The sequence below is a fragment of the Bos taurus genome, chromosome 11 (genome assembly GCF_002263795.3).
Source record: "Bos taurus isolate L1 Dominette 01449 registration number 42190680 breed Hereford chromosome 11, ARS-UCD2.0, whole genome shotgun sequence".
Taxonomy (NCBI): Eukaryota; Metazoa; Chordata; class Mammalia; order Artiodactyla; family Bovidae; genus Bos; species Bos taurus.
In genome coordinates, this window is record NC_037338.1 from 96,367,940 (window position 1) to 96,388,216 (window position 20,277).

General features: G+C 42.6%; 1 protein-coding gene across 13 annotated transcripts in view; it reads right to left on the reverse strand.

Moving 5' to 3' along the window:
- Window positions 1–20,277, reverse strand: part of MAPKAP1 (MAPK associated protein 1) — a 232,872-nt gene that overhangs the window by 84,256 nt on the left and 128,339 nt on the right. For all 13 annotated transcript variants that reach the window (XM_005213147.5, XM_024998825.2, XM_059891328.1 and 10 more), the window contains one exon: window positions 9,640–9,749. In XM_005213147.5, the coding sequence (XP_005213204.1) occupies window positions 9,640–9,749 (110 nt within the window). The remainder of the gene's footprint in view (window positions 1–9,639; window positions 9,750–20,277) is intronic.

Sequence of the window (20,277 nt, forward strand, 5' to 3'; positions counted from 1 at the left end):
AGTTTACTCACCAGGCACACGGCAAGGAATGATGCAGGGTCCCCATTAACCCCCCGCAGTTGCCCTTGGTGCTGGTGCTGTTCATGAAGCTGCCAGACGCACCCTGCAACGTGCCTCCCCAAATTACACCTCTTAAGGGGTGACAGCTTTTTTGTCTACATTTCTGATTTCCAGTATGATGCATTTTCTAAGTACTGCATATTATGTACCAAACTAAAACTATTTAACCAAAAATCTGTTTTTTAAACTAGGTTTGATAACAAAGCAAGCAGGTAATAACAAAAAGTATCAAATAAGGTGAAGTGCAGTCTTGTGAATTACCAGCTAGTTCTCTCTAAACACAGGAAAAAAAACCCAAAGATTTGCTGGTGAACAAATGGCCAGGCGGCAACAAGCAAAGTGGCCTGGCCTGGATGCATGCCTTTCTCTACATATTAGGGTGTGTGTCCGTGTGCATCTGTGTGGGCAAGAAAGAGGTGGGTGGGTGGGAACAACTGTATCTACACTATGGCGGCATTTCTTAACAACAGTTTTCTGAAATTAGACTTCCTCTCAATCCTTCCCACTAAAACAGTTAACTGACATAAGAACTATCTTTTAGAAGATAAGTGACTAATAAAAACTTTAAAAATGCTTCATTATGTTAGAGTCTAGAAATGGAAATTAAAACAACCTATTAACTGCCAACCATCAGCTTGGCGAAAGTTCAAGACTGACGACATCCAGTGCTGGAACAAGGTGAGGAAAGAGGCGCTCGCACGTACTCTGGGAGTGTCAAAGGACGGGTAGATACTTTGAAGGGAAGTTTATTTTTCCCAACGTTTTAAATAAACAAACCTCTGACAAACAATCCCATATTTAAAACCTAGCAAAAATGTACAATGAATGTTCCTACAAGATTGCTCACTGCATGTTTTTTTAATACTTAAAATTTGGAAATAATTGGAATGTCCATCAATGGAGAGTTAAGTTAAATGAATTTAACTAAAAAGATAAAAATGCAGTGGTCACTCTAACACAGAAGAATGCTTATGACACAATATTGAATTAAAAAAGAAAAAAAGCAAAAGCATATCTGTTACAGGGTGTTATTTTTAAATGACATGGATACATTTTTCATGAGTTCACTTAAACTTTTTTTGGTGTCCTCTATTTGACAGGCATTCTGCTAGATGTTAGGTATTCAGTGATTTAAAGAAAAACGTAAAACAGGGTCCTGCCCACATGAAACTTACAGACTATATGTAGACCTGCATGTGAAGTGAATAAAAAACCAAATGGTTCACAACAAAGAAGAAACCTTCACTTTTTACTTCACACAACTCCAAAAAGTTGGAATTTTGTTTTCAATCCGTATTTAATTTTATTAAAAAAAGACCACAATTCTTTAAAAGCCTATCTTCTGCCACCACCTTGTTTAAATATTAAGCCAGGAGACCTGGTGGCAGCTCCAAGCTTTTTCAATTCTCCCTAAACTGTGCGTTCAGCTTGAATAAAAGAAATGAAACTTTACCGTGGTGTCCACCATCCGCCTCCTGAATTGAGCACCACCCACTGTCTCCATACCCGGCGCCTGTTGGACAGAGTCCTCTAGAGCCTCCTGTTTCGTGTCCTCAAATCCATTTTTATACAATAGCATGTTTTCTAAAAGAAATTCTGACTATATTGCTCTCCTTCCAATGATTCACCTCTGCCATCAAAATAAAATTCAAATTCAGCAGCTTACAAACATGATCTGGTCCCAAACGACCATTCGAGCTGCATCACGCCACCTTCCCAGCTCCTCCTACTCCACCACGCTTCTGTACTGAGCCACCCGAGCTTCCAGAAGGCACAAAGGGCTCTTACTTCATTCTTCCTGCTGAAGAGCTCATTCTCAACCCTCCTCACTTGGCCAGTTTCTACTCAACCTTCCGGTTTCAGCTGGAGGATCTGCTTAGGATAGTCCTCCCTGACTCCTTGACACTGGACCAGGGCTTCCCCTCCACTGTGTGCACCCAGGTCCTATGTCTGTTTCCACTCAGCGCTTGCATGGCCTTGGGAATGCCTGGTTCTCTCCCCAACTAAACAGTAAGCAATTGGAGGGTAAGGACCAGTTCTTGGCTTCTGTGAAATCCCTGGTGCCTACACAGTGCCTTCGGCATAACTGCCCCCCAATAAATCAATGGACTTCTACTTTTGAGCAGAAGTAGAAGCCTGGTCTGATCGGCTCTGGCCCTGCCTAGCAGCTTATCCTCTGCCCCATCCCTGCTCGAGAAATTTGGAGTATTGTGACTATACCTCAGAATACCCCTGCCTGGCATGTTTTTCTCACTTATGCATCTGGCAAAGTCCTAGTTAATCTTCAAAAAAAAGTTGTCAAATTACTTACTCCAGAGTATCTTTTCTCAGACCGCTGCCTCGGCCAGCAGTTTTTAAGCACTCTCTTATCTGTGCTGCTTTAGTAGCTCATGTACCATATTCTAGTGCCTCTCTTTTTGAGTCTGTTTCCACGTCAGGTTTTCTACCTGACTTCTCATACGGTGGCTGGAATGGAGCAGGCAGCACTGGACGACGGTCACTGCACTAAGCAGGGTGTCTCAGAGCCTTCCGGAGCTTTCGGGCACACAAGGCCCTCTGTATGGTGCCCCTGATTCATCCTCTCAGGATGTTACAGCTCAGGAAAGGAAAGCTCAGAAAAGTAAGTACATGATGACACATTTGGTTTTCTTACTCTAAAATACATTTTAAAATATTTTAAAAATCAGGATACAGCTTAAAATCCATATGTACATTTAATATAGTAGTATTTATTTCTTTCTTCTCTCCTGAAGTGCTATTATTAAATTAGTGGGGTTTCAGAATTAGTCCCTAGTGGGTCCCGGGAAAGGTCCCAGAATGCATGCGCCCCCTCTACCCTCACGGAGCTTGCTGGGAGTCTTTGTCTTTTCTCTTCCTTCCATTTTTTTTTCCCCTTTAATCTAATCCATGCCTGTGACTTCCCCAGATGGGGTGAATGAATAGATTTTGTGATGGAAAAGGAACTTCTGAAAGATTAGCAACTAGTAGGAAGAGTAAATGCTGGTCAAACGTAGTTTTGGTGAATGATATATTTCGAATTTTTCTGATGTGGCGGCTGCAAGAGCTCATAACACCGTTCTAAAATAATTGGGTCTCTAAAGTGGTTCCAAAAGATTTTTGCTTGACATAAATTCTCTAAATTTCCAGGCTTTCTGGATAAAATAGTTGACTGCAATGCCATCTTTAATGTGCTCTGCTCTATACTCAAGAAGATCCATCAGGAGCCGCAGAGCACTCCAGACAGGGGGAGGCTCAGGTGAGATGAAACCACAAGATAAAGAGGCAGAGAAAGGAGGCAGGGGGAATATTTAACTCCAAGCTCCTTGCAGGGGCCACTTCTGACTTGTGAGCATCTTGGCAGTCCACATTTACTGTATCATTTTCCCACTGGGTCACTGGACACCAAGCATCAGGTCTTTCTTTCTTATCCAACTCCTACACATGAGTGACATCTGCATGATTACTTACTCTTTTAGGAGGAGAAGTTTTCTGCAGAAATTACTGCCCTTTTGACAAAGAACATTTAAACAGTCCTATTTACCTTTTCTTTCTCCTTTTTAAAAAGAGGATTATTTGCTACAACATAAGGAAAGTACCTGTCTGTGTTTCTGGCTGGCAAACTACTTCCACAGAAGGAAGGTGAACTGGGTTTTTCTGTCTTTACAGTTACACAAGAAGCAGGACTCTGTTCAGTTTTACAGCCAGAAGATTCTTTAGCTTAGGAGAGTGTTAAAAACCCTACTCCATCTAAAACATATGGGCTTCCCTTTTCCATAGGGTAGCTCAGGACAGGTGTATGTTGCTTTAAGAAAGCTAGACATAAAACATTAAAACTGACACCAATACAGATAAACTGTGCAATTACAAAAAGAATTCCTGGCTTTATATCCAGATTCACCACAGGGTTCCTTTAAATGCTGCACTTCCCTGGTGCATTTAGATCTTAGAATCAATGAACATTTCTGTTTACAGAATTTTAAATTTGTTCTCCCATTAGGGTTCTAATAAGCAACATGGTGCAATAAAAAGAGTACAGGCTTTGAGGTCAAAAAAGTCTGGGCTCCAATTTAAGATTCTGTCATTTGCTTACTGGGGCAATTTGGGTAACTTTAACTTCTCTAAGAACTGAGGAAACGGGGGCTGAGAGAGGAAAGTGTATGATTACACATATAGTTATCACAGCTCCTTATTTCTAAGATGCACATTTCCCCCACTTTTTATCATTTTTAAAGTCTCATCTATAAAACAGGCACAATAAGATCTCCCATCTAGGGGTGTTGTGCAGATTAAACAAGATGCTCTAAGTACACAAAGGCACTCAATAAATCAGCTTTAACCCTGCTAGAGTAGATCTTGGAGAAGGATCAGTTTCTCCTTGACACACAAACCCCCTTAAAACATTCTTAATAGTAGTATTGTATATAACTGTCTAGGCCTATCTGGCCTGAAAGTAAGGCCTCTCATGTGAGGTGGCGCGGAGAGAGTCAGAGACTGACCCAGGTGCTGCCAGTCTATTCCAGCAGGTCTGTATTAGGTTACAGGCTGTGAGTCCATACCTCGGATTCCCGGGCTCTGGGCCTGATCTGTGCTTCTCTGTCATACTGCAACCATCAACTCTGTACTGCTTTCCAGTTCTTTCCTCCGTATGTCCCATTCCCTCTTTGGGCCTCAGTGTATTTCACAGTGGTTAGAAGTTTGGATTTTATTCGGAATGCAACTGGAAGTCATTGAAGGGTTTGGAGCAAATATGATCTGATTTCTATTTTTAAAAAACCTCTCTATCTGCTGCTTTGTAGGCAAGAGACTGGAGGGGCCAAGAGCAGAGGCAGGAAAAAGCAGCCAAGGGGCTGGTTCGACTGTCCAGGTGAGGTCTCGGTGATCTGGACTCATTCAATGAAGATGGAAAAGATTGAATTTAGGATATATTCTGGAGGTAAAAAAAGGAAAGACTCGCTTATGTTTAAGATGATGTATGAAGTGAGCACAGGGAAGAATTCAATGATCATTTTCACTACAATTTTTTTGAGGGGAGCAGAGAGTTAACTAACTGCAAAGTAAACGGAAATGTTCTTTTTATATTAAAGCAGTATGCCTTTAACAGCAAGGCTTTGAAAGATACTGCCCTTCTCCAACTCTTCACCGCTTCAGTGTGGAGGTCACAATTCAAATGTCAGTTTCTCTGAGCGGAACTTCCTGACCATCCTAGGAAAGGCAGTGAGTATCTCTGCCTCTCAACTTCTAGCTCTCAGCCCCTTCCGTTTACTCTCCCCTAAGCTCCTCTTCAGCAAGGGCCCTACAGGTCTGCTTCACCACTGTCTCCCGGCCCCCAGCACAGGTCTGACCCAGGGGAGGACATGAGGAGTGAATGTACACACAGCTACAAATACAGTACAGATATTTACATCTTACATGAATTTTTAAGATAAAACTTGAGAATCCAATGATGTCATCACTGGCTGTCCCTCAGACCAGAACCCCACACACCCTGTGTGGGACGTTCACTCGCCTCTCTGCTCCTCGTGGTACTTTAGGGAATAGTGCTTGAGAAGTCCTAGACTAGACTATCCCCTTGGTGACATTCTAGGGGTCAAGTGGAAACACAGTAAGTTAGCAATCAACAATGTGGTCTGTGCCTCCAAATGGAGAAGTTAAGAGGGAGTTCACTTGACAAAGCTAACATTTCTCTCTCAAATTCTAGGTGAAATTTTGTACGAGAAAAGTAGCAATGAGTGCCATAAGTCTTATTAACAATATTACAAGAACTTTTCAAAAAGGATCCTCAGACTAATAAAAAATTGTCTTTCACATTAAAAGGCAAGAACGGACAGGGTGGGAAGGAAAAAAGTTAATATGCTTCGGGTTCAATCTTTCAGCAAATGATAAAGAACACCTCCAAATAGAGCCAGAAAACTATTCTGCTTAGAAAAACCTACTTCAAAGCCTTCTCTCTGTGTAGATCCAGAGATACTTATATTTCTGCATCAATGTTAAAACTGAATTTGTATCTACCTTCATTTCTCAACTGCCTCCGTCATACCCAACATTATACTTTGGGAGACTGGTAATAATATTTTAAACAACAACAAAATACTAAGAAGCTCATTACTGATTTTGAGGATGAACCTGATAAAAAGAGAACCTGATGAACTAAATAAAGCCTTTACTCACTAAATAACAGGTTAGTATTTTTTACTGATTAAATAAAGGGATCTGACAGGCTATTCTTCATTATGTCGAAAACATACCCACCCAACTTAAAGTTAGTAAAGAGGTTTCTCCTAATTCTTCTAAAACCACATTATTCATTTATAATTTTCTTAAACAGCAGGGATTTTTCTGCTAATGCAGGTAGATTCCAAATGTCAAGTAGGTCAGTAATAAAATGAAAAGCCGGAGAGAGAATCTAAAAGAGACATTTAAAAATGGGCTTAAAAAATGGGCCTTAACAGAGAACTGACTGGAACACACTGTGAAAAGATTACTATAAGTTCAGTACATGAATATTAATAGCAAAACCCTGCAGTGTTCATAAATAGTTATGACTTGATGAAATAATTACAAATAATGCAAGTCAAAATTTTAGATCATTATAAGTGTCTGTAATGATATTCTATCCATAAAAAGCAAAATATTTTATAATAAAACCCTAAAGGTTTCCATTGACAAAGCTATTTACCTAAACAAAGAAGAATTCTTTTGCTCAACTATCTACCATCTTCTGATTTTCAATAAAAGAAAATTGGTGAGGGAATGCTAGAGGGAAGGGCAACAGAGTATTTAAACACTAGGATGGTCATTAAGCCCACAGCCTGATTTAATAAAGAAATAGTTTAAGTTCTCAATTTATTATCATTAAACAGAGAGTTGTATGGTCAGTTGGAAAAAACAGATGAGCGATGTTAAAGGTCTGTGAGGAAGCAGCTCAAGTTCACTGTCAGCCCAGCAAAGGAATTCTGAGACCCTGGTCTAGTACAACTAACCACTGATGCACAAATAGTGTGAGAACTCTTGACCCCACATGGAACATGTTGTCTAATCTTAAGTGGTATTTCTCCCTTCTCACTTTAAGTTAAATAAGAGTAGCAGAGACAAATATTGTTCTGTGCTCAATCTGGTGAAAGCTGTTTGAAGAGAGGGCTGAGCCAGACACCAGGCAGGGCAGACACCTTCTTGCAAAGACTGAGCAGGTCCCTGTGGGAGAGGCTTAGGAAGGGCAGAATGAGAGTCTCTAACCTAGCATCTCCTGCCACCAAGTTCATGACTAAGTTTAGGTGTCAGGATGGGTAAGTAACAAGTACTTCATAGCCAACTGTGAGCACTAACAGACTTTATTTTTTTAAGTAAATGTACTTGTGTTTCTCTCTATGACAGGAGGATTTTCCTCTTCATTAATCGTCCTCCAAAACAAGTCCACTACACAATACAAAGTTCAAAGACACAGAACATACTCTGCCTTTATCGAGCTAACCTTAAATAAACATCCAGTTTCCAAACTGGAGATCCTTCTATTTCCTGAGACCAGACTTAACAAAGCAACAGAAAGAGGTTCTTATTTTTAAAAGCCTTTTGGATCAAGAAAATGGACAGTAATTTATGTAAATGCATCAATCTCAATTGACTTCTCTAGTATGAAAAGGAATAAATAATGCAGATCACTGTTCTTCAGACAACAAGTCCAAACTCTTCACCAGTGATACGGCAAAGATTCTGATGGAAACAGCAGGGACGTGTGCACAAAGGTGAACATAAATAAATGCGTGTATGATAACCGTGGTTGCTGGAGATGGACACAGATAAATAGGTCTGGAATTGGACAGGGACGCTGGAGACAGAGGGAAAGACGCTGGTTCAGCTTATGGCAGTGAGTTCATGAGCTTTCATGATCTAAAAAAATCTGCAACAGCAGAATTTCTATTAAGAAGGTGAAAAAAGTTAGTTCTACCTCCTCTTGGGCAATTCAGAATAAAGCTATCTTAGAATATAATAAATATGTCATCAACTAGTATACAAAAAATTTAGGAACAAAAACAAGAGGAAAAGACCAGGATCCTAAAGGTAGATGAATGCTCATTTAACATTTGTAAATAACTGAAGCTGTTTAAATGCTATTAGATTGGCACCTAGAACCCCCCAAATATCTACCTTCCCCTGGGAAGGAGAAGCTATGCCTCTTCAATCATCTCTTAAATGCAAAGAGGTTTGACCCCCACGCAATGGATAAAAGTCACCCAAAAAATGAACAAAAGAGGTGTTTGGAAAAACCAGAACACCATTCATCCCAGCTAACGACTTGTTCATTATGAGTGATGATGGATAAAGACTTCTCATGCTGAGATGAAATCAAGATTTATATGCATTGTTTCCTCTCCCAACTTGTGGGAAGATCATCATCATTTAATTCTATCTCTGCGGCCAGTGATGGGCATCCAGAGAGCTGGTTATCAAACGGCGCAGTCAGCTGGCAAAAGCCGAAACGTGCAGTTGGCACATCTGGACGGAGCCGCCACAGCCGAGGGTGAACAATGACTCCTGGCAAGCATCCAAATTGCTTGCAGACGCTAGCAGGTCTCATCTACAACCGCCCCTACCAGTATCTCTCTCTCTCTCTCTTTTTTATGAGAATCAGATTTTCATTGCTCCATTCAATTGCTCTCCTCTGCCATTTTTTACAGCTCTTATCGTTCCCCTGGAATATGGCCTTGAGACAGCTCATCCGTGTCCTTCACTGTGTTATCTCGTCTAACTTTTATTAAAACTTCAGCTTTCATCTGAAGATAGCTAATTAAATCTGGAACAGATTATATTCCTCCCCTTAAAAGGAACACAAAACTATTTTCTTCAACCTGAGCCACGCTTTTTTGCCCTTTCTGAAACATAAGCCAAACGTGTTTAAGAAGTCTCATTTGTTTACAAAGCTCAGATATTTGACATGTCACAGACAGGCAGATTTATACTAAAGTTGGCTATGGAATGATAGATCTTTGAGCTATTTCTCAATACTGGGAATATTTTCTTTTCTTGTACCCTTTAAATATTACAGCTAATACCACCAGCTTATTTTCTGTATAACATTGGGTAATAAGGAATTAGTGATTAACAGCTATTTGTGTGTGAGTGATTTCTTAAAAAAAGTTTTTTTGTTTTTTTTTTTTACAGTTGCTCTCATTTGATAAAAATGAAAAAATGTTTTATTCCATACCCCAAACACTAGCAACCAGAAGTTTCCTCCATGGAAAATTATGTGAAGACATGAAATTAAAAGCAGTTTTTCTACATAGCTTTACACCAACCAACAGTTAGCTCAAGTAGCTTTGTCTTAATCTATCACAAATTAATGAAGAAGCTTCCATAAGTGACATGAACACAATATTCTCACATATGCCACTGACCCAATTCCTTCCTTGGGCCCAAGGGCAGCTTAAAAATCACTTTCTGCTGTACATTTGCTAACTGAACCTACCAATGATATCTGAACCAATCCAGCCAGCCATCAAACACCCACCTACATGCACACCCACACCCAGCATTTTTAACTAAGTGTTAAGCTTCTACTGCCAGGATGTGATTTAACTGTCCCACCTGAAATTTTCTGGGATCCTTTTCTTCGCTTCACTGCCTTTAGCAAGATTTCTTTCATGGTGACCTTTGTGTTGTCCACCTGAATAAGGGAGAATCCATGAGCAGCATTTCTGCAGGAAAAGACAAATATTAAATCATCACCAATATTCAGCCAAAGGGATGTGAATGCAGTCTTCACTGAGTTTAAGTATTAATAAGTGTACACTGAAGTGTCAATTATTAAAAAATGGGTTATAAATCTACTTCTAATGAGAGAGAGAGAGAAAAGCATTCTAATATGAACAGTTTCAAGTGAAAGAGAGGGCAGAATTAGGGAAGATTTTTCTGTTTATCTTAAAATGAATCCAGTTGGTCTGTGTGGGCTACTAGCAAAATCCTACAGCAAGGTCTAACAAATGATACACATGGCTTGTGTCAGTAGGTGTCACTGCAGGCAGATACTACCATCATATTAAAGCTCATAGAGCCCTGGAGGGGAAATGTGGGGTGCATGTGTGTGTGCTCAGTCACTTGTGTCCACCTCTTTCCACCCCTATGGACAGTCGCCTGCCAGGCTCCTCTGTCCATGAGATTTCCCAGGCGAGAATACTGGAATGGATAGCCAGTCCCTTCTCCAGAAGATCTTCCTGACCCTGGGATTGAACCCGTGTCTCCTGTATCTCTTGCACTCGCAGATGGATTCTTAACCACTGGGCCACCTGGGAAGCCTGGGTTTCCCTGGTGGCTCAGACAGTAAAGAATCTGCCTGCAATGTAGGAGACCCAGGTTCGATCCCTGGGTCGGGAATATCCCCTGGATAAGGGACTGGCTATCCACTCCAGTATTCTTGCCTGGAGAATCCCATAGACAGAGGAACCTAGAGGTCTACCGTCCATAGGTCGCAAAGAGTAGAACACAACTGAGTGACTAACGCTTTCACTTGGGAAACCCAATGTGGGGGGCACACGGGTGGATATGATAGCCTAAAGCAATTCAGAATAAGGAAAACAAAGACTCCTCCTAGCTGGCAAACAAATAAAGAAGCATTAATTAAAAAAAAAAACAAAACCCCAGAGTCTGTATACTTCAGTAGTCATGTTTTAATCTACTTAGTTCTAGAAGGTCAAGCAAAATATTAGCTGGAGTAAATAACTACAAGACAAAATAATAACACTACTTATAAGCTTCTAGCCAATCACATTTGGGGTGCAGGGTCATCTAGACAGGAAAAAACTGGTAAGGAGCAAGTACCCTTGAAAAAGCAGCCCATCCCTGGGTGAGATATAACTTCACTAAGACCGTTAATTGCAAGAGCAAGTACCACAAACACTACTCACTATGCTTGGGCACAGAAACAAAACAGGCCAATTCCAAGCAGCTCATGTAACAAATGGGACCCAAGTTTCCAACTACGGAACATGGGAATTGCCACAAGGAGTTTGGTTGCCTTCCCACTTCCCCACCAAGAATCTCAAAACGGAACACAGCCAAAAAACATGGCAGAACTTCATACTGACAAGAAATCGGAAAGAAAAGCCAAGCCCCAAGCTAAGCCACGGGAAAGCTTCCCAATGGTAGGACAGGCTGGGAAGGGGCCTTCAACCCAGCTTGGAACCAACCAGGTGGTTGGCTTTCCACAGGAGATGGGAGCTGTTCTCAAAACCAAGGACCCAATTTGCTTCCCTAATACAAAGACATCTCCACCCCCTTCCCTCTCCATACGGCTTGCTGTTTAATCCTTGACATTCCATTTGTTAAAAAGCAAAACCCGATGCTGGTCTAGCCAGCACGATCATCCATTTTAACTTGGTCAAGTTCTTGCTATCGAACAGCAGGCCTGAGAACTGTCAAGCTAATTTTACTGAACACTCTGTTACTGAATCATGCCTGAGCCCTGGCCGTTCTTTACCTCAGAAGCTGGACCCCATCCCAGAACAATTTTTAAAAGTTTATTTTACTGATCAAAGCAAAATAAGAAATAGCTTTTTTTTTTTTTTTTTTTGAAAACTATATTTAGGGAGCGATGTAGTAAGTGATACTTTGGCAAGAGTTCTGAAATGTAAAGTGCCTGGTGCATTTATAAACTTGTGGGTATTTGCTCTGGCGCCAGGCCAGTGTGTGTTTGGAACAAACGCCAATCGTCCGCGTTCAGACCTGCCTTCCCCTGCTTTCTCCTCGGAAGTCAGTATGCGCTCCATCTGTGACAATATGTCGGGCGATGGATGAGGAGGACCTAAAAGGGAACACCAGTTCTCGGGTACTCGCAAACTAGTCTTGGGCTGCATCTTGCAAACCTCCAGCTGCTCCGGGTTTCACCTCAACTCTTGCAGATTTCAGTTGGCTTGTAAATTGCTCACGGTTCTCACCTAATCTGCTGCTGGCTGATAGCATTATTTCACAACCATACGTTTATCTTTTCAGCAAAGGCGGACTAAAAGCTCGAAAGGAGGCCTTGTGTTGGGACTAACTTCCATAAATTAAAAGTGTCCTTTTAAAAAGATTTTTGAACGGAGGAAAATCCCTCGTCTGTATTTTTCTGTCATTTTACCAAAACGTACCTGGGTGACAAGGTTAAAGCATGCAGAGGAAATCCCTGACGCTTATCATCCACCGGCATTACTGATAAATTGCGTGGTGGGGGAATAAAGGATTACCTTCTGTATTTTTTCATTACACTTTTCTTTTGTTACAGAATACATAAATCCATTGTGGCACAATGTAATATGTATCACCATGCTACACCTGCGGACGCTTCCGAGCGGCTGCCATGTCTGTGCAGTCAGGAATGATAAGTGAACCACCCGTGAATGTTAACGATAGTGATCATTCTGAGGTAACTCGGCTCTCCATCTTCCTTTACAGCCTCCGCGCTGCAGCCAGGGTAGCAGGGTTCATGAGAGGAAAATGAAAACAACAGTGGAGGGAAGGGGCAGGCTTGGCGCGGAATGTGCCTTCTCAAGTGTGCGGGCGCTGGCGCAGGGGCTCGGCAGCAGCGAAAACCAGCACCTTTTAAAGGAGAAAGAGGTTGTGACCCCTGCGTCCTGCATGCTCAGCCGGACTTAATGAAAGTTTCTTTGGGTCAGCCTCGCACTCCACTTGCTCCTCTCCTGCCAGACAGAACGCCTACCTTGGATCCTGTCCCAAGTCTACGGGACTTAAAATGTTTCTAGGACACCAAGGGGACTGGATCGAGGTGCTTCTTAGAATCCATGGAGGTGCAACTGTTATGTGATGTTCCCATTTAATAAATGGATATGGAGGCTTGCTACCACAATTTTCAGCTTGACTTCCAAACAGTCTGGGTTTTATGCCTCATTTCTTCATATCCAGGGTTTTTTATGGGCTTTCTAAAATGTCTATTGAAATACATCCTTTAAAGCTGCCTTTATTTAATGTTGGGCACTGGGTCTGAGATGGAGGAGAGGATGATCTCGGGGGGAAATGTGTGCAGCAGGCAGGAAGGTGCCAGCCCTGCCTCCCTTCCACACAGCACTGTGTTCCAGTCTCAGGGTGGTGACCCGTGCTGGGGATGACTCGGCCTTGGACAGACAGGCGGGTGGATGGACAGATGGATGGGTTACAAACCCACTCTTAGCTCAGAAACTGCTCCTCCCTCGTGGACAGATGGCTTCTCTTCTGCCCGTGCAGGGCATTCTAGGGGCGGGCACTGGACCAAAGCAGCTGCCCTTCCACGGCCCCCTGGGCTGCTGGTGGTGGGTTCAGGACGAGGCCACCTCAGGGAGCTGACTGAATGCTGCCAGGAATGCTTCAGTCAGTTCCAACTTAGGCCCTGTCAAGTCTCGTAACCACTGAAAAAAACATATGGGCATTTTAAAAAAAGATTACTCACTTGAGGAATTCAGCTCTGTCCCAGTGCAAAGCCACCTGGTTACCAGAGGCAAGTTTTTATACCTGCATTAACCTGACACAAGCATTTCTGCACTAGACATGAACCTAGAGGTGGTGGGGGACAGTGAAGAAGGAGGAGCACAGGTCTGTATCCAAGAAGCTCAGATTCTACTTAGAGGGGCTGAGCTGGAATCAGAACGCAAGTTGGAAGGCAACATATTGGAGAGGAAAACACATGGGCTGGGAGTTCAATACCCTTTGGTTCAGATCCTGGCTCCATGGCTAACTGAAGTTTCATCTTAACACGTGGGAACCTCAGCTGTGTCCAGGAAATGAGGAGGCCACATGCCTAAAGAATTGTCAGAAGGATAAAACAGACAACAAGTGCAGAGCACCTGGAACTAAGGCTGGCAAACAGCAGAAGGAGCTTGCAGTGTTCTTTCTTGTGTGTTCTCCTCGTCCCAAGTTTTCACCCCAAGAGAAGAGGCCCCATTCAGCCCGTCTCCCCTAAACCCCCAGCAGACAGTGCTTATTTGGGGGGATGGATCTCAACCCTCGTAACTGATAACACAGTTTCACTACAATGTGCAATTGGCTGGGCACGGTGGCAGCACTGGGATCTCAACAGTACAGAGCTTCTGGCCCAGGCACTGAAATCCCCCGAAGCTCAGATGGGGACCCTGGGCTCCGGTTTCAAGGTTTTCCTTTTTAAGAGAATAAACTGGAGAAGTAGGTGTGTTCCACCTCAGTTTAACTCCACTTTGGATGGGGTTGGTGGAAGTCAAAAATCATGGTGACAAGGTAGAGAAATCCAGTGAGATTTATTAAGAGCATCTGGATCTGCAGACCCAGATAAGAGGTTATTAGTCAACAAATACAACAATAATAGTAGCATCTACTACTTACTGAGCATGTAGTCTGTACCGGGTGCTGTGGCAGGCCTTTCAGATGTGCATTAACTTATTCTACCCTAAAATAAACACCATTGTTATATCCATTTTGCCGAAACTGAGGCTGGAGACATTAGGGAACATACCTGAGGTCAGTCATCTATTCAAGACACTATTTTGGATTCAGAGATCAACAATATGGTCCCTAACCCAGGTATTAATAGCACAGTCCAGCAGGAGAGAAAGACAAAGAAGTAAAGAAAGAATTACAGTTCTGCGTGATCAGCACAGAGATGAAAGCAAGCTCAGAATGCTGCCAAAACACAGAGGCATTTAACCCAGCAGAATGGGGTGGGGGGGCATCCGAGAAGCTTCCTAGTGGAGATATCTCAAAACGTAGTTGTTTATCTCTACATCATACTGAAAAAATGGTGGCAACACCAGAAGGCAGTGGAGCACAGCAAGTTATAGAGCAGAGCCTGCTTTGGAGTCCAAGTTCTGCCTTCCTTGGGTAAATGATATAATCTCCCGAAGTTAAAGTTTTCTCATCTACAAAAAGAGGATAATTCTCAGACTATAACATTGTTTTCAGGGCTAAATACCAGGCCGGCCAAAACATTCATTCAGGTTTTTCCATAACAGCTTACATCTAAATACTTCTCAAATAGTTAACATAATACTTGTCATAAAAAATACTTAATAAGCAATAGACAGTACAACCATCGGGCTTCCCATGTGATGCTAGTGGTAAAGAACCCACCTGCCAACTCAGGAGATATAGGAGACCTGGGTGCGATCCCTGGGACGGGAAGATCCCCTGGAGAAGCAAACGGCACCCCACTCCAGTACTCTTGCCTGGAAAATCCCATGGAGGGCTACAGTCCATGGGGTTGCAAAGAGTTGGACGTGACTGAAGTGACTTAGGACACAAAATACCACTATCAGCCTTTCTTCATACAAAGAAGTGACATATACAATGATGAGACAGTGACAACAGTCGACATTTACTGAATACGGACTTTGCTCATTTAATCCTCCCAGGAAAGGTGGGTGCTATCATCAGTCCCGTTTTATAATGGAGGAAACTGAGGTCCGGCGAGACTGAGACACGTGCCTGGAGCTGCACAGCTAACAAGTGGAGGAACCAGAACTTGAACCCAGGTTTGCCAGACCCCAAAGCCTGTGTCTGAAACCTCCCTATGGCCAAGGGAGTTTGGGGAACTCAGGGGAAAGAGAGACTTAAGGGAACATATCTTCCAGATTGGAACCACTGACCAGTCTATGGTGAAGGTCAACTTCCACTGTAACAAATTCAGTTTTACTGTAAATGTCCCAACTCTCAGACTCAGCATGTGACCTACAAGACCCCTTTCTGAAAGCCCCTGGAGAAGGTCCTGGTTTCCTGAGCCACAGCCTCAGTTTGTGGAGGTGGGACGAGGCTGACAGGAGCAGTGCCCCCTCCTCCAGCCCTGACCGGTTCATAATCCTGATGAAGACGCAACCCTTTGGTTCCCAGCCTGCTTTGGTCCCAATTCCATGCATGTTCATTCTCGAGCACTTCAAGGTAGAAAATGAAAATATATGAGCGGGAGAAAGCCTTGTAATAACTGCAGCATGCCCGCTTTAAAGCAAGTCCTTCGGGTATATTACTTTATCCATAAAGAGAGTTTACGCTAGTGTGAATGCCACATTTTGGTTCCCCTTGCACTGACAAAAATCTTTTTTTTAAAGATCAAAGTGTATGGTGTGCATATGTGATGTTTGACATTGGACAAAGTACTCTTTTTCAAAACAGACATTTTCCAAAAACATAACTCACTAGACTAATGGGCAGTGAGAAGCCAAAATGACTGCCCCTCCGCCTTCTCCTTGTGTGTCTTTGCCAGAGTCCTTGGGACTTGCCAAATCCGGTCATGCCTGCTTAGCTTGCTCGACTGATTGTGCCAGAAAAGAAAATAAGACACAGATGTATTTGAGCTCTTTGAGATGCCAGTAAGAGAGACAGCTAATGGCTTCATTTCGACCCTCCCCTTCCAGCTGGGCACAGGTGGGGGATAATGAGGTCCCTCTCCCTAATCAAACTCAATTATTTACTACTCTATATAACCGCAAAGACATTCACATTCAGTTCAGAATATAAAACACACCATGGGCTACTTCCAACCACTGCCACTGGGTATTTATAACAAACTCAAGTGGCTAACGGTTTGCCTTGGCAGGAGTTTAAGTGTGTAAAGTTTTGCAAACTGTTTCTGTTCAGATATGTCCTGCTGAAATGGGGTCCCAGGCGGGGGCCCACAACTGTCAGGTCAGTGAACTGCATAACATCTGAGAATGTATTCACCGTGCACTGCAGACAGGATCTGGAAATCAAACGCTTCGTTCTACCGCAACCTTCTGAGAAAGCATCACGTTTTTTCCAACAGCAAGACTGACATTGTATTAATAAACATTACAAGTCACTACCTGACATGTACATAGCAGCAGCTGACAGACTCCAACATAAGCTGAGGGGAGAACAGAGGAAATCAAAATGAGACATAGTAACTAAACATGGCCAAAGCGGGTGGATCATGAAACAAATCACATTAATGTCAGAAACGTGAGTCCCAAACTTTTAAGATTCATAGCAACTGAAGCAACAGTCTGGTATAATTTTTGGGATACCAGAGTAACTTGATGGTTATCTAAAATATGGGCTCTTATTGTAGGAACAAAGCTATCCTGGCACCATTTCAACAGACAGACATTCCAGGGAGCAAAACATACATATTTAGCTTGTCTGACCTTTAAGTTCTTAGAAGTATGTAATTAATGCTTTCCATCTTTATTACTTGCTCCAATATTCCTGTCACTTTAAACAGACACAAAGAAAAATCTTTTCTTTTCTCTAGACAGTAGCTGTTGCCAAAAAGGAAATCAAGTCAGATTTACAAATACAAAATTAAACAGGCTGCATATGTTACGTTTCCATACATGAGGACAATCTGGACAATGAAAATGTTTGCTAATACAACAGAATGAAAAGAAACAACACACAGTTGGTCCTCTATGACTCAAGCAAACAATAAATAACTAGGATAATTTACAGACATATTGTCAGGCCTGATTACAAAGAATACAGGCATCTTTTTTTAAAAATTCCCTGCCCTATTTTAGCCCTGCTCATTACCAAACTGTCTGACCTTGGGTAACTACTTGTCTCTGATCCTCAGCTTATACAGGTGAATTGCTTAAAAGGAATAAATGAGATAACAAGCTATGAGGGGCACCAAACTGAGTGTGCAAAAATGCTCATCCCTCCCCGCCCCCACCACCTCCTCTCCAGACTATCAAGGCAATATCACGTAAGAGCAGGTGAATTTTCAAACTAATGATATCTTTTCATAAAGGTCTGGTCACTTGGGGTATACTGTAAAGAAAGGATACTAAAACCACCGAGACCCTTTCTGAAAAGCCCTCATACAGAAAGAACAATGAATCTAGGGCATACCTCCTGAAAAAGCAGCTAACCTTTCTCTTTATGCAGACAAGAGAAGCCACAGCCATCTTTGGGAGCCCTCTGGGCCACATTGCCCAAGGCAGCCCAGCTTCTGGTACAAGGCCTTCCAACGCTGATCCAGTGGTCCATTTCCCAAACAGCAAAATCCTAACTGAATTCTATATGCTCTGCAGCTTTTGGTTAAAACAGCCCCTTTCCCATTTCCACCTGATATATTAAACACCGAAAGTAAAACACATATGAAAGTGTTAGCCGCTCAGTCGTGTCTGACTCTTTGCGACCCCATGGACTGTATCCCACCAGGCTCCTCTGTCCATGGAATTCTCCAGGCAAGAATACTGGGGTGGGTTGCCATTCCCTTCTCCAGGGGATCTTCCCGACTCAAGGGATCGAACCCACGTCTCCTGCATTACAGGCAGATTCTTTACCAACTGAGCCATCAGAGAAGCCCAAGTAAAACACATATATAGGCAGGGCAATTTAATTAATTGACTTCTGATTTAGGAGAATTCTGTTTTATTGTTTTTGATTTTTCTTCCCTTAAAGCTCTTCTTCCCCACCCAGAGTAGGATGCCAGTGTGAAATAATAATGTCAACAGAGGTAATGCAATGACACCACACACATTGCTTTTGTCATCGCCATTTTTTAAACTCAATTCAGTGTCACAAATTCTGATGGAATTAGCTGGGGGCTAACTGTGCTTCCCTGGTGGCTCAGGTGGTAAAGAATCTGCCTGAAATGTAGGAGATCCAGGTTTGATACCTGGGTCAGGAAGATCCCCAGGACAAGGGAATGGCAATCCATTCCGGTATTCTTGCCTGGAGAATCCCATGAACAGAGGAGCCTGGTGAGCTACAGTCCATGGGGTCACAAAGAGTCGGACACAATTGAGCAACTGACACTTTGACTTTTGGGGGATGGGAAGAGATGGACAACGCGAGTTCCTCTCCTGTCTACTCCTCGTCTGACCTGTCCAACGAACGGCCTAGCAGGCCTTGGCTTGGTCATTGCTGGTAAGGAGCACTTCTTTGGATGTTGAAAATCAGCTGAGATCTAGCCCTCAACTAGTATTAGGGGTTACCTCACCCAGCTCTCTGTCCCTCACTTCTCCCTTTCCATACTCCTGACAGTCAACTTTAGTGCTTAGGCTCAGAGAAGCTAGCTGTCAGCAAGTTAGGGACTCCTTTTATATATATATTGGCTCTGTCCAAAATCAATCAAGAACAATGGATACCTTAGAAATCCGCTTGCTGATCTGGTAAAGGAGGCAGTGTTCACTAACAGGCTCCTAATTTGTACTTCGTTAAGAGTAATCCATTCTCCTTCCCCTAATGACAACTCTATTTCCAGGGGCTTCCTGGGGCCCAAGGGCCTGGGAGGAAAAGACCAGTATAGCCTCAATTCATAAAGAACACCCACCTCCACATTCTTTTTCACAGAACGCTTTTCCAATTAGGGATTCGTTTAAGTTAACTAGCTCCTCTTTTTAAATGTAAATCATTATATAATATAATAAGTAATTATCCTCGCATGATGGAACAAGGAGAAATTTGAAACTTTCTTTTATATGAAGAAACATATGTTTTCTAATTTTTCTATACTGGACATGAATTAATTGTGTAATAAAAAATAACCCAAAGAAAAGTGACACCCCATACCCACCTTAGGGTGAATTATTCAGACTCACAAATCTCTGACAAAAATAACAAATCATAACCATGTAGTACTTCTTACATACCAGGGCCTGAGCTAATTTTCTGACAGCAGTATTTCCTACCCGAGGTTCAAGGGCCCCCAAGGTCAACAGATGCATTCACAGGCTCTCTTGAGTTTCAGAATTTAAAAATTGTGCTTTTAGTTCAATGAAAATCATGTATGTATGATTTTCACTGAAAAGCAAAAAGTTATACAGATAGATGTACATAGTGATTTAAACAGCAATATAGAGAAAAAGACACAGTCCACTTCCAGTTTTCCAGGTTTCCCATTCTCCATCCAGCTGGGGGAGCCTTGAGTCATTGCTTGGACGAGAAATACCTGGAAGAGCCCCTTAACCTTCATTAGACAGAGGTGAACAAGAAATAAGGGAATGTTCCTGACCCAGGGATCGAACTCACGTCTCTTATATCACCTCCATTGGCAGGCAGGTTCTTTACCACTAGTACCACCTGGGAAGCCAAAACATACGCGGCCAGAGTCAACCAATCAAGCCCACGTCCACTCATTTACGTATTTGTCTATGGTTACCTTCTGGAGAAGGCAATGGCACCCCACTCCAGTACTCCTGCCTGGAAAATCCCATGGACGGAGGAGCCTGGTGGGCTGCAGTCCATGGGGTCGCTAAGAGTCAGACACGACTGAGCGACTTCACTTTCACTTTCACGCATTGGAGAAGGAAATGGCAACCCACTCCAGTG